Source organism: Formica exsecta, unplaced genomic scaffold (genome assembly GCF_003651465.1).
Source record: "Formica exsecta isolate Colony F162 unplaced genomic scaffold, ASM365146v1 scaffold365, whole genome shotgun sequence".
NCBI lineage: Eukaryota > Metazoa > Arthropoda > Insecta > Hymenoptera > Formicidae > Formica > Formica exsecta.
The window spans coordinates 1,287,857-1,302,730 of NW_021850897.1; the positions used below are offsets into that span (position 1 = coordinate 1,287,857).

Sequence of the window (14,874 nt, forward strand, 5' to 3'; positions counted from 1 at the left end):
TAAAAAAAAAAAGGAAATACTCGTTAATGATAAGTTGTTATGATTATCGGTTTGATGTATGACGTTAGCACGTATTGTATTATTGGAGTACAAATTCACTCAGGGATGCTTATAGTAAAATAGAAATATTTTTTTTTTTCTTAAATATATTTAATAGAGTAGAGTATATATATATATATATAAAATTTCTCTCTTTCTTATTATCAGTGAGATGCTGAAAAAGCTGATGGAAGATAAAAAGATATACAATAAACATGTGGCACAACAAATTGTCTAGTTATGTACCATGTGTTTCCAATCAACTTGAATACTTTTGTTATATTTGTTTATTAACAAACATTTGGAAATAATATACCTAAATGCTGTCGAAAATATTTTAATCCAATATGCTATTTTGAGCATTTTCCTGAGCAGAAAATTAATCTTTTACTTCTATTTGCATCATTCTTTTGTAACAAAAATATTTAGTTACAAAAAAATGGCATAAATTAATTCAAAGCATTAAATTTTTGCTCACATATTTTAGAATGCTTAACAGCATTTCTGATCAAAATATTTTGGCTTAAAATTTAGGCTAAAGGACATTTTAGATCATAACAATATTATGTCGATAAAGATGAAATATTAGTAACACTGTAACCGTCATAACAATGGTATTATTCTCTCCTGATTTAAATCAAAAAACTTTCAACATTATTACCGAAGTAACGGAGATAAAGAGAAACATCGAAATACCAGTGATATGGCATCTGAGGTAAACGAAAATTATATCTATATACGCCATAAGATCCATTCTATAAAATATTCAGAAAGGTAGAAATGTTGTTTCTTACACTAATAACATTATCGTGTATATATTTTAGTCAACAATTCCCTTAATTATACCAGAAAATATATGGATTGGACCGATAGCTCCAATCGATGACAGTATCAATATCGGAGAATTGATTTTGAATACATTTAAATCTAAACCGGATTTCATTGGCCAAGTAAGACGCATGATAATAATAAAAATTATTTTGCACATAAATATACAGAAAAAGATTCATTAATTATCAACGTAAAATTACATGATTCTCTTAAACATGATGCATTATATTATTTTATTGCCATGCGATTGATGCATGTCGTAGGTGGATGCAAAGACGGGAGAAAAAAACACATTCCAACAGATGAGAGAACGAAGTGTAAAATGTGCATTATGGTTGAAGAAATTTGGCGTTCGACGTAACGACATTGTGACAGTGTGCACATCAAATCATTTGGATACTTATATACCGTATTTGGCGACTTTGTATATCGGCGCTATTTTATCTGTATGGCATGAATATCGCACGAGTAAATTGACTTTTCTTTGAATTTTTATTCTATTTATTTTTAACATTATATATCTATATGTATATATAAATTAGTTTGTATAGTTAATTGTTTGTGTTATTATTTTTAGTAAATTTAAGATACTATATACAAAGTGGTCCAAAGGTAATTTTTGCCGATATCGACAAAGCTCCGGTAATTCTTAAAGTGGCAAAACTAATGAACGTGTCTACAAAAATTATAGTTTTTAAAAAGAAAAGCAAAAAGGAAAAGCAATTCGAATCTGTAAAATCCATCTTAAACAGTGATTTTGATAAAGACGAAATCGATGAATTTTCTTGTACAAAATTGGAGAGTAACAGGGACACCGCAGTGATTCTGTTTTCTTCTAGTACAATTGGTTATATTCGCAAACATGTTGCAATTCCATATGCATTTTTTACATCTCCATCGAACCAGCAAATGCCCGTTATGTCGTCTAATGACGTAGGTCTGTGGGTCGAATCTTTACATTGGAATATCAGTTTGATTTTGACAATTCGCTGTATTCTTTCGTACGTGAAGGCGATCAAAATAAATGAATTTTCAAATCCATCACTTGAAGAGTGCTTTTGTAATATTATACAAAAGTATAAGGTAAAGTTCAAATATTTTAATCTCTTGTTGAAAATGTATGAATTAGAATATATTTACATTTTTATTTTCTTTTTCAGGTAAATTGGGTATTTTTAAAAATGGGTATGGTTGAACAATTTTCTAACTTTGAAGTTTTTGAAAGGTACAATATGTCTTCCTTGAAACAAATGATATACAGCTGTAGAAATACTTCATTTACTTGTTTCTCATCACTTGTCACTGTGTTGCCAAACGCTGTTGTTACTCGAGCATACTGTATGTATATTTATTATAATTATTACAATTCATTATAATCAACGAGACAAACAATAGTGAAGAAATGATAATAACACAATTTAATATTATATTTATGGCTCTTGTATTGTTTAAGGTCTACCTGAAACAGGTATGATTGCTTTCCATCACAACAATGGAGAAAGATTGTTTTCTTACTTGAGTACAAATGTTGCATTACTGTTTGCTGATTTTAATACTACATTACCGTTGCCACCTTTCAAACATGGTTTTATCTGGTGCACATCTCCGTCCTTGACAAACGGCTACTTTAATTCTACGACTGGAGATATAATTGCTGTTACCGATAATGGTTAGTTATTATTTAATTGATTTTGTTATTGTATGTAATGTATAAGGTAGCTAAAATAATACAAATAGTTAATAAAGAAACATTGACATACAGAGAAATACAGAAAATTTCTGGTATTATATAGTTACATGCATGTATCAATTTTTATAAAAAATGGTAGAATCATTGGATTATTTTTGTCCTGTATTATAGATTACATTTATTCAAACGCAATTGTTCATTGTCATCTAAAAAAGTGAATAAATAAAAATTAAATATTTAGTTTCTGTTTTTAACATGTGTATGATAGAAATCTATATGTGTGTAACATATCAAATTTTTGAAGCATATACAAATTATGTTTCTGGAATATTTGTTAGGGTGGTTTCATACCGATGAAATAGGCTATGGCAGTGAAAACAGTGGTATTCGCATTATCGAACGAGGTAAAGAAGGTAACATTATATCATACAGAAACTATCAGTTTCCACCATTCCAAATTGAGTCAGTGTTACAAGCGCATCCGGAGATAGAACAGGCTGTTGTAGTACCTATATATAATTTTTCCGATGGTCATCATCCAATGGCGTTGGTTATAAAAAAGGAGGGATCAAAGGTTAAAAATTAATCATTTTCCGAAAAATTAAATGAATAAAAAAATGATTTATGTAATGTTTATTTGTTTGTTGTACTTCAGATAACGGAGGAAGACATAATTAAATTTGTAGCGCAGCATATAGATGACGATCGTAAGCAGCTTCGTGCAGGAGTACTGTTTATGAAAACTCTGGCAAACTTTCATTCTGGACATTACGATCGTAGAACAATTTGCAAATTTGCGAGGGAGCACGTATTCAATACAAAAGGAATTTAATTAATTTATAGCGCTATACTTATTTTATACGGTCTGTAAAAATACACATATGTTTATGTAAGTTGACGTTAATATAATGTTTCGCGCTCGCGGAAATTATATTGTATTAAATGACAAAAATCAATGTGCATTTATAGCATAAGTTGGAAAGGATATATTTGCCAAAGTAATTCATATTTATTGTTCCATTTAAAGAAAATAGATAATAAACGATATTTTTACTCCAATTAGTTCATATTTTTTCAAAGAGATTTACTTTCAATGGAGAGAAATTTATAAAAATTACTAAATTCGAAATCTAGCAATGCAATGACGAGAGTTGTTCAACATTCAAGATATTTTTGCATTTTATTTTTCCTCACATCACTTTTTCTTTTTGCCCATCTACTCTTCCTGTGAAGCAGTGAAGTTATTTTTGATTTTGAATGTTTTACATATCTTCCCGAGTGTCTTGTCTTTGATCATATTATGGTGATCATATTTTTGCATGTTATATTTAAGAGATTTTTAATGTCGAAGTAGTTTGCCAGAATCATTTCGAAGAAAGGGAGAGAGAGAGAGAGAGAGAGAGAGAGAGTGCCTTGATCAACTTTTAGAAAATCAGCATTTCATTAATTGATGTCATGGGTACGCTTCTCTTTGTTTTCATCATTTTGGTGATGGAGGGGTCGTCCTGGTAATACGTAACCCACTGCCTGACTTTCCTGAAAATAGCGGAGTTAACATTTGGTAGCAACAGCACAATCTTCTTTTCATCACAATCTCTCGTTCATACGTAGATCCTCCAACATGATCTTGTAATGATGATCAAATATTTTGTGATCTCGACATCGATTTCCAATTTTTCGCCGTTGGAGCTTGGTAGCTTTATGTTAAGCACCTTTTTAATGGCAAAATAAAAATTGTCAATTCGATTGTAAATTCACGCTTTTATCTCATAAACTCACGCTTTTTTCTTTTTATTTTTCATGTTCTGCTGCTACTTGTTCTGCTGCTATTCTTTTGGCTTTCTTACTTAATATCTATTTATCTATGCTCGACACTGATAATGATTAGTTACAATTTCATTTCATTAGTTTTATAAATGTAACGTATGAGATGGTCGAAGTAACACAATTCGTCTATAAAAAACTATGGATTTACAAAAAATATCTGACATTTATGGTATAAATCATTTAAAAAAATAAACTCATTACCGTGATAATTTTTTATTTTATTTATATTACTTGTTTAATTAATTTGTTTAATTAATTTTTTATTTTATTTATATTACTTGTATTGTTGTGTCGGATTTTGTAAAATAAAAAGAGAACAAAAAAGATATTATATAAGAAAACGCTTCTCACTCTAACAAAACACAAACTATAAAAAACAAACTTTAAAAATATCATAAAAGATCTTGACGTTAAGCTTTCTTACTGTAGTCTTAATAAATTGTTATGCTTTATTAGGGTACATAAAGACGTCCTTCCCAGTGCATCGTGCACTAATGTCATTTATATGATCAATTGTGCATACTGTGATGCCTCTTATGTAGGTCAGATAGGCAGGAGATTACAGACGAGAGTCGGGGAACACCGCAACCACATACGTAGAAATACAACAGTTGGTTCGGTGATTACCAATCATAGATTAGAGTTTGACCATGATTTTGACTGGAACCATGTCCGGATTTTAGACAGTGAAAAATATCTAAACAAACGACTAATATCTGAGATGTTTTTCATAAGGAGACAAATTAATGGTCTGAATTTACAAACGGATACCGAGGGCTTGCACCAGACATATATAACTTCGTTGGATAAACTCCCCAACATTTAATGCATAAGATTGTCTTTGTGATTATTTTCAAGACGCGTATATTTTGATTTCTTCCATCCCGATATAAATACATATTCGATTGTGTAACGAGCTGTTGTGTTTACTCTTATGTCACCGAGGGCCAATGACCTAGCACTGTATACACACAAGTTTAAAGTCTCGTGAAACATCTTAGAGATAACTTGATCTTTAAAGTGGATACATAATTGTTTCGTGTCATATACTCATTATTGTGATAGATCTGTTGCATTTGTATGTAAGTTTTACATTGTTACTATTAACTCGTAAGCGCTCTTAACTCCTTATTGCACGCTTCTACAAGAATCTCGACTTTCGGGTTTTGCATGTCAACATGCCGGCAAGCCTTTATAACTTTTTACGATGTGAACTTTCTGGCCTATCATCCGGGGAGTTCTTCCTCTCGAGATGCTTGTTTGAGCGAATTCTTGCGTTTACAATCTAATTTTAATTGCTGACCGCGATATTTTTTTATGTATTCATGTTTATTATTTTAATTGCGCTGAAGATGGCCACAAAAAGAGGGCCGAAATGTTCGCCTTCTTATTATCATATTTGTATGTTGATTCGTATCACTTTTTTTTTGCTTTAATTTGATATTTGTCAATTGCCTTCACACAATTAATAAATCTCTTAACGTGATACTTGTGGCTCATATTGCCTCTTTATTTGCTTATATCTATAAAAAAGTGCAGGGTATATCGGTGTCATGTTTTCTTTTTTATATTTATATTACACTTCTGACAAAATAGTGTGTATTTTTTTAGGATAGCATCTTGAAAAAATGCATTTTTATAGTAAAGATTGTGATATACCTACATCATAAGTAGAAAGAAATTTGGGTAGATATATATAAGGCATAGAATTGTAACAAATATATATATTGTATATATAACTCAGCAGTTTCCTGATCAAAATATGTTTGTTTAATTTTCGGCTAAAGGACATTTCATATCATAACAATACTGTGTCGATAGAAATCAAATGTTAGTCATTGTGTAGCTTTGTGGTATACAATAGTATTATTCTTCTAATTTAAATCAAAGTATTCTTTTAATTTTCTTATTGCAGTAACGTAGGAGATAGAAAAACACCGAAATACTAGCAATATGGCATCTAAGGTAAAGAAAAATTATATGTGTATATACTATAAGATCCATTTTATAAAATACCGAATAAGATATAAAAGGTAAAAAGGAAATATTATCTCTTCTACTAAATAATATTATCGTATATATATTTTAGTCCACAGTTCCTTTTAAGATAAAAAACAATGTATTGATTGGCGAGGAAGATTCAATTGATGACAAATGCATCAATATAGGGGAATCGGTTTTGAATGCATTTAAATCTAAACCGGACTTCATTGGCCAAGTAAGATATAGATGCATGATAATAATAGAAATTATATTGCACATAACTATACAGAAAAAGATTCATTAATTATCAACATAAAATTACATGATTCTCTTAAACATGATGCATTATATTATTTTATTGCAATGCAATTGATGCATGTCGTAGGTAGATGCAAAGACGGGAGAAGAAAATACATTCCAACAAATGAGAGAACGCAGTGTAAAATGTGCACTATGGATGAAGAAATTTGGCGTTAAATGTAACGACATTGTTACAATGTGCACGTCCAATCATTTGGATACTTATATACCGTACTTGGCATCTCTATATATTGGTGCTAGTTTGTGTGTATGGCACGAATATCGCATAAGTATGTTGACTTTTCTCTGAATTTTTGTCCTATTTATTTTTAAGATTATATATCTATATGTATATATAAATTAGTTTGTATACCTAATCATCAACATTTTCAGTTAATTTAATACACTATTTACGAAGTGATCCAAAAGTAATTTTTACCGATATTGATAAAGCTCCGACAATTCTCAAAGTGGTAAATATGACGAAGGTTTCTACGAAAATTATTATTTTAAATAAAAAAAGCGAAGAGGAAGAGGAATTCGAATCTCTGGAATCCATCTTAAACAGTGATTTTGATGAACATGAAATCGATGAATTTACTTGTGCAAAATTGGACAATAAAAAGCACATTGCAGTAATACTTTTTTCTTCCGGTACAATTGGTGATATTCGCAAACATGTGGCAATTACACATGCATTTTTCACATCTCCATCGAACCAGCAAATACCCATTATGTCGTCCAATGATGTAGGTCTATGGTTTGAATCCTTACACTGGAATATCAGTTTGCTTTTGACAGTTCGCTGTATTCTTTCGTACGTGAAGGCGGTCAAAATAAATAAATTTTTAAACCCATCGTTTGAAAACTGTTTTTGTGATATTATACAAAAATACAAGGTAATGTTGAACTATATTTTAATCTCTTGTTGTGGAAAATTTATAAATTATAAAATATTCATATTTTTATTTTTTTAGGTAACTTGGGTATTTCTGAAAATTGCTATGAGTGACGACTTTTCTAAATTTGATGTTTTTGACAAGTACGATGTCTCTTCTTTGAAACAAATAATATTCGGCGGTAGAACTGCTCTACTAAACAAACACAAAAATTTTGTCAGTTCGCTGCCAAACGCTTCTGTTATTCAAGCGTACTGTATGTATACCTATTACAATTATAACCAACAATCAACGATAGTGAAGAAACGATATAAAAAATAATAGTAACGCAATCTAATATTATTGATGTATTGCTCTTGCATTGTTTAAGGTTTACCTGAAATGGGTGTGATCGCTTACCAGCGAGAAACTGGGAAAGCTGGATCTAACGGTTACGTGACTAAAACTGTTAATTTGATGATTACTAATTATGTTAATGGATCAATCTTAAAAGCAAACAAAATGGGCGTTATCTCTTGCAAATCTTCATATATGAAGAACGGTTGCTTCAATTCTATCCCCGGAGATTTAGTGCCTGTTACCGATAATAGTGGTTAGTTATAGTTTTATTTAATTGATTTTATTATTGATATATGTAAGACGGCTTAAGTGTAGTACAAATAATTAATTAAAAAAAAAAAAGAAAAAAACCACCGACATATGTATATAGATATAGATATATAGAAAATCGTCGACATTAGTTATGTATGTCAATCATTATGAAGAGTATTAAAATCATTGGTTTATTTTTCTTCTTTTGTAGATTACGTATATTCTTACGCAATTTTTTATTATCAATAAAAGTATAAATAAAAAAAAACAAATAAAAATTAAATATTTGGTGTTTGTTTTCAACATATAGCGTGTGTAACATGTTAAAATGTGTGTGTTTATTTTTATGTATATTAAAATTGTGCTTTTAATAAAATATCACAATTTTTTCAGGATGGTTCATTACCAATGATGTAGGCTATTACGATTCAGATGGTGATATCTACGTCTTGGATCGTAAAAAATATATTATACAATACAAAGAAAGTTATTTTTTACCGCTAAATATTGAGCAAGTGTTACTAAGACATCCGGAGGTAGAAGATACTGGTGTGACACCTATATTTAATACTTTTGACGGTCAACATCCATTGGCGTTTGTTGTACGAAAGAAGGGATCAAAGGTTTAGAATTGATCATTTTTTGTCAAATTAATATATTGATAATATAAAAATAAATATATTGATAATATAAAAAACGTTCTTGTTTGTTGTACTTTAGGTAACGGAGGAAGAGTTAATAGAATTTGTAGCGAAAAATGTAACCGATTGCATGAAGCTTCGTGCAGGCGTGCTGTTCAAGGACGAACTGCAATATTTGCCTAATGGATGGCTGGATCGTAGAACTCTTTGTAAGTGGGCAAAAGATGATCTAAAGGATAAAGCATTTCTTTCTAAAAAGGCTTCTAAAAAAGCTTAATTGATTTATATTAGCGCTATATTTATTTTATAGTCTGCAGAAATAGATATTATTTAAATAAGCTGATGTACGACTGTAGGATTACATAATATGACAAAACTTTAATGTGCTGTAATCTGTAATATAAATATATGACGCATTTGCCATGTTAGGCTTTCAGTAAAAAATAGATATACATATATACCTACATATATATGTATATATTGTATCGTCAACATATGTAGTAACAAATATTTTTTTTATTATTTAAATACAGTTTTCAATAATATATGCAAATATGTAAATTAATTATTGAATTGCGGACGTGACAGTCGCGCGCATAGTGTGGTGCCTATTTTTTTCATAACATAATTTTTTTATACCTAACATGTTCTAGAATAAAAATTTATATTCGGTTTTTATTTAATATTTTTAAGTTCCTTATTAAAGAAATATTATTTGTACATGATGTTTAATAGCAAAATAAAAATATTTTTAAATTACAAATAAATATTCATTTTATACTTATTTAGAACATATACATAAGATATTTATTTTAATTATGTATTATATATAAACTTTGTAAAATAGTTTTAAAATATGGTTCATGAATTTTGATGTTCATTAGAAACATATCTGAAATGATTTTATTATTCTTGTACAATATGTAAAAAAGAGAGATAGTAGTGGTTACTTTAATCTATTTTTTAAATTAAAAAAAAGTTGTCTGTATGTCAAATCAAGCTATTCACGTACTTACACTCACTACCATAGTGCACGTATGGAATGATGTCACGAATATTTAATCGTTTTCGTATCAAAAGTTCTTGACAAAAACTTTTGTGTAATTATTTCGTATACTTACTATATTGTAATCGTGAGCTTTATTTTGCTTATAATGTTTTTTAAATTTATTCTATTATACTCTGTTCGTGAGATTATTTCAAAATTCATATTAAGAAAATAAACAAAACACGAAAATAAACAAAACTATATATATAAGCTATCAAGATTATATCGAGAACTTGCTACAACTGAATTTAACTGTAATCAAACAGAAAGAAAAAAACATGCATAGAAGAGAATATCAGATTCAAAAAATTAATGCGATTTAAATGATGCAATTGAATCCAATTAAAGAGTATGATATTACGAAATCTAATAGTCTAATTAAGATACATAATCCAAAATGTGCTTTAAATAAAATTTAATGTTAAATATTTAAAATCAACAATTTATAAATGTTGTGTAAATATTTATGTATACTTGTCTCATTAGCATAACTTTTAGTGTAAATAGCATTAATTACTTTATTGAGCAATATTTTTATCAGCAAAATCTATAAAGAAATAATATACAAAGATAATAATATAATAATTTAAATTAGTCACTTTCTAAAAAAACATATTGCTTTAATTAAATTTGCATTATTGTATTATTTGTAAATAATGTTAATTAATGTATATAAATAATTAATTATAAGATTTTTTAACAGACTAAAACTTTTCGAAATTGATATTGGATTATCAAATTGATAGACTAAATATATATAACGTATAGATTTGTAGAATATTTAACAGCATTTCTGACCAAAATATTTTCGCACAACTTGTAGATTGAAGGACACTAAACATTATGTCAATACGGCCCCAAACAAAATTAAACGTTAGTCACACAGTGTCCGTGGTAATGAACAATAATATTATTCTCCTCATCTCACACATAATTTTAAAGTATTTCTAATATCATTATTACAGTAACATAAATAAAGAGAAACTGCATTATTACAGTAATATGGCACAAGAGGTAAGAGAAAATTATATGTATACGTCATAAGATTCTATTTTACAAAATATTTAAAAAGATAGAAACATTATTGTGTATATATATATATATATACTTTAGCCCACAGTTTCTTTCAAAATAGATGTATTGATTGGAGAGGAAGATCCAATCGATGACAGATGCATCAATATTGGAGAATCGATTTTGAATGCATTTAAATCCAGACCGGATTTTATTGGCCAAGTATGATTCATACTAATAATAATTAAAATTATGTTGTACGGAAATATATAGAAAAAAAATTATAAATTATCAATGTAAAATTACATAATTCTAAATATAATGCATTACATTATTTTATTGCATGTTATCTGTCGTAGGTAGATGCAACGACAGGAGCAGAAAATACATTCCAGCAGATGAGAGAAAGGAGCGTAAAATGTGCATTATGGCTGAAAAAATTGGGTGTTCAACGCAATGACGTTATAATAGTGTATTCTCACAATCATTTTAATACTTATATACCATACTTAGCGACTCTGTATATCGGGGCTATTTTATCTGTATGGCATGAAAGTCGAATAAGTAAGTAAATTTTTTTCTGAATTTCTGTTTTATTTATTATTATGACAATATACATGTATGTGTATATATATACTTAATTGTGTGAAAATATTTTTAGTGAATTTAAGATACTTTTTGAAGAAAAGTAGCCCAAAGGTAATTTTTACTGATTTCGACAAAGCTCCGTGTATTCTCAAAATCGCAAGAATAATGAATATTTCTACAAAAATCGTGATTTTCGAAAAGAAAGACAAAAAGAAAAGCAAAGCAAAAAGCAATGAAATAAACACATTTATATCTATGGTATCGATATTAAATGGTGCTTTTGATAAGACTGAAATTGACGAATTTTCTTGCGTAGAATTGAAAAGTAGCAAAGATACCGCGATGATAATATTTGCCTGTGGTGTAACTGGTTTGATTCCCAAGGATGTGGTAATTCCTCATACATTTTTCACAGCACCATCAAATCAAGAAGCGCCCGTTATGGTGTCCAATGACGTCGGCTTATGGCCTGCATCCTTAGGTTGGAATATCAGTTTGCTTTTGACAGTTCGTGCTATACTTTCCTACGTAAAAGCGATTAAATTTCATAGATTATTTGACACGAGTGATAAATCTCACTTATGTAACTTAATAGAAAAGTATAAGGTAATATATGAAGATATGTTAATCTCTTGTTGAAGAGATAAAATATTTATATATTTCTTTTTTTTTCAGGTAACTTGGATATTCCTTGAAACTAGAATGTGTTTCCGATTTCCACCACTTTACATTTTTAAAAATTCTGACATCTCTTCCTTGAAACAAGTGCTAATTGGCGGTAATCCATTTCCAAATTGTCTTTATAAAGAGTTTATCCGTGCGCTTCCAAATATTTCTGTTATTCAAGTATATTGTATGTACATTTGTCACAAATATAATCAACAATCAATGATAGTGACGCAAAATCTAATATTAATAGCTCTTATATTGTTTAAGGTCTGCCTGAAACAGGTGTGATCGCTTATCAGCGAAAGACTGAAAAATCCGCATTTAGCGTGGGTAAAAATATTCATTTAGTATTTGTTGATGTAAAAGACAGTTTACCGGTAAAACCATACAAGATTGGCGTGCTTTGGTGCAAATCTCCGTCTTTGTTAAATGCCTATTCTATTTCTACGACGCCCACTAAGACAATTACTGATAAGAATGGTTAGTTATAACTTCTTTAATTTATTTTTATAATTGCGATATATAAAATGTCTAAAATTATAAATAATTAATAAGAAAACATTACGCAAACTATCATGAGGTAGATTATTATTACTGGCTATATATATTTTTCAATTATTTTTAAATGATAAAAAAATTATTGGGTCATTTTTTGTAGAGTTTATATATTGTTACGTGCAATTGTTTAAAATAATTATAAAATAAAAAAGAAAAAGAAAAAGAAAAAAGGGATTTGATATCTCATTTTTCTCTTCTCACATTGCTCCTTAATATTTGATCTAATGCATATTCTAGAGAAGTGTATACCAATAGTAATAATAATCATCTTCTTATATTTATTCAAATTATACTTGTGTAATGAAATATTGCGCGTTGCTCAGGATGGTTCCATACTGAAGATGTGGGCTATTATGAACCAAATGGTAATATCTACATCCTCGATCGAGGTGAACATAATATAAAATATAAAAACCATCATTGTTTAGTACTTGAGTACTTAATAACATGTCATCCGGGAGTGTGCACTGCTGCTGTAGCACTTATGTGGAATGCTTCTTATGGGGAGCATTTAATGGCATTAATTGTACGAAGAAAAAAATCAAAGGTTCAAACTTAATATTTTTTCTCGTAAAATTAAGCAAATTTATTTATTATGCAGAATTTACATTTTGATGTTTTAGGTGACCGAAGAGGAGCTGAAGCAATTCGTTGCGAAATATTCGAATTGCATGCACCTTCGTATGAGCGTACTATTCGCTATAGGTCTTCCAATACTTCAAAATGGATTTTTGGCTCGTAAAGAAATTTGTAAAATGGCAGCCAAATATTTACACAGTAAAATGCCATTATCTGGCAATCGTGAAACATCTCTATGAAAATATTACTAAATATATAAACTAACATATATAATAAATGTCGAATTGCATATAGAAATAGTAAAATTTTAATGTGCATTTTATCATAAAACCATGACGCATTTATCACGAGATTTTGAATAAAATATAAATTTTATATGTTTTATATAAATATTTTTAGTAATAAATAATCTTTTGTTCTGCAAATGTAATTATTAATAAAATATATGTTGTATGTATATAAATGTATCTAGAAAAGTTGAATTACTATACATATACAATATCAATCGATTTACATCATACCAGTGTATGTGTATGTGTGTGTATGGCTTGGTAATATGGGATTTGTGCAATTGTCTTATCTTAGATATTTATTAAATTTTAATCATAAACATTATTTTTGTTTTAGAATGTTTCTTTAACATATTTGTTATTGGAACTTATATTTGTTTATCGGATTTACTAAAAATTTATGTCAAACTATATTAAAGGAAACTGATGTATGTAAAAGCTGCCGAGATTATAGAAATAACTAATCAATAATTATAGCAAAGAGGAATTTTTCCTCCATTCTTCGATTTTTACACCATGCTTCGTGTTACAGTTTTTCATTCGTAACTTGTCTCTTCATTTTTTTTTCTTATTCTTTGTTGTCGTCGATAGAAGCTAAGTTTAATAAAATAATTTAATTATCGATTAAAAATATTATGACATGCGTTCTTAAAATATAAAGTTTAAGAATAATGTAGATGTATATAAGGTATTATTATTTCTTCTAAATTTAGCATTGAATATTTTTATTACATAAAATTGAATTTAGAAAAAATTTAGACTTGGATAAACATTGATTACGTAATTTTTAAATTCTGGTTTCGATGATGATAACGTTATCATATTACGTCATGCTGGTCGTTTACATTTGTAATGACAATTACTTTTTATGAGAGAAGATGACTAAATGAATTTTACTGAAAATGTTGACACATGGATTTAATCTCTTAACGTTTGTTCTTTTTATCGTTACATGTATTTTTTATCGCGTATTTGTGTCACGCGAAATTTATTGCGCCAAATATATATAGCAATATAACTTTGTTGCCTTGGCAAGAAAAATGCTATAAATTAAATTAAACGAGTATTTTTACATATAAATAAATATCTTTTTTATATCAACAAATTAAATAGACTAAATTTTATCAAATTTAACAAAACATCATAAAAACAAACTAAATTTTTTTTGGAATGGATGATAATTGATGTCAGTAAAAGTAGGCAGAGAGATTTATATCTTGTTTAGCAAAGGTAAATAGATAGATGTATATAACTTTAGCGATTTTATAAAATTACTTCAGGTTGGCCTGATGATGATACTAGAACATCAAAAATGTTTGAGATAATG

General features: G+C 28.6%; 2 protein-coding genes across 3 annotated transcripts; both read left to right on the top strand.

Annotated features, from left to right (window-relative positions):
* Positions 1-496: 496 nt before the first annotated feature.
* On the top strand, positions 497-9,464 carry LOC115239130. The gene is made up of 15 exons (XM_029813487.1): positions 497-754; positions 864-989; positions 1,134-1,338; positions 1,448-1,953; positions 2,031-2,208; positions 2,324-2,539; positions 2,899-3,134; positions 3,216-3,368; positions 6,477-6,605; positions 6,756-6,960; positions 7,064-7,569; positions 7,648-7,825; positions 7,940-8,161; positions 8,554-8,783; positions 8,881-9,464. Exons 1-15 carry the CDS (start codon positions 743-745, stop codon positions 9,076-9,078), a joined length of 3,300 nt encoding a protein of 1,099 aa, XP_029669347.1. The 5' UTR covers positions 497-742; the 3' UTR covers positions 9,079-9,464.
* Positions 9,465-10,496: 1,032 nt separating this feature from the next.
* Positions 10,497-13,853, top strand: LOC115239121 (4-coumarate--CoA ligase-like 7). 2 transcript variants are annotated; one of them, XM_029813480.1, is made up of 8 exons: positions 10,497-10,863; positions 10,985-11,085; positions 11,223-11,427; positions 11,525-12,057; positions 12,127-12,304; positions 12,388-12,600; positions 13,002-13,225; positions 13,302-13,853. In XM_029813480.1, exons 3-8 carry the CDS (start codon positions 11,262-11,264, stop codon positions 13,494-13,496), a joined length of 1,509 nt encoding a protein of 502 aa, XP_029669340.1. In that variant the 5' UTR covers positions 10,497-10,863; positions 10,985-11,085; positions 11,223-11,261; the 3' UTR covers positions 13,497-13,853. The 2 variants fall into 2 exon arrangements, with proteins under 2 accessions (XP_029669340.1, XP_029669339.1); XM_029813479.1 differs by having other exon boundaries at positions 10,498-10,863; positions 10,963-11,085; positions 13,302-13,851.
* Positions 13,854-14,874: the final 1,021 nt, after the last annotated feature.

Coding starts and splice junctions, on each gene's coding strand:
- LOC115239130 (XM_029813487.1), top strand. Junction 3,135..3,215: donor TAAAAAAGGAGGGATCAAAG/GTTAAAAATTAA, acceptor GTTGTACTTCAG/ATAACGGAGGAAGACATAAT. Junction 8,162..8,553: donor GCCTGTTACCGATAATAGTG/GTTAGTTATAGT, acceptor CAATTTTTTCAG/GATGGTTCATTACCAATGAT.
- LOC115239121 (XM_029813479.1), top strand. Junction 12,601..13,001: donor GACAATTACTGATAAGAATG/GTTAGTTATAAC, acceptor CGCGTTGCTCAG/GATGGTTCCATACTGAAGAT. Junction 13,226..13,301: donor TACGAAGAAAAAAATCAAAG/GTTCAAACTTAA, acceptor TTGATGTTTTAG/GTGACCGAAGAGGAGCTGAA.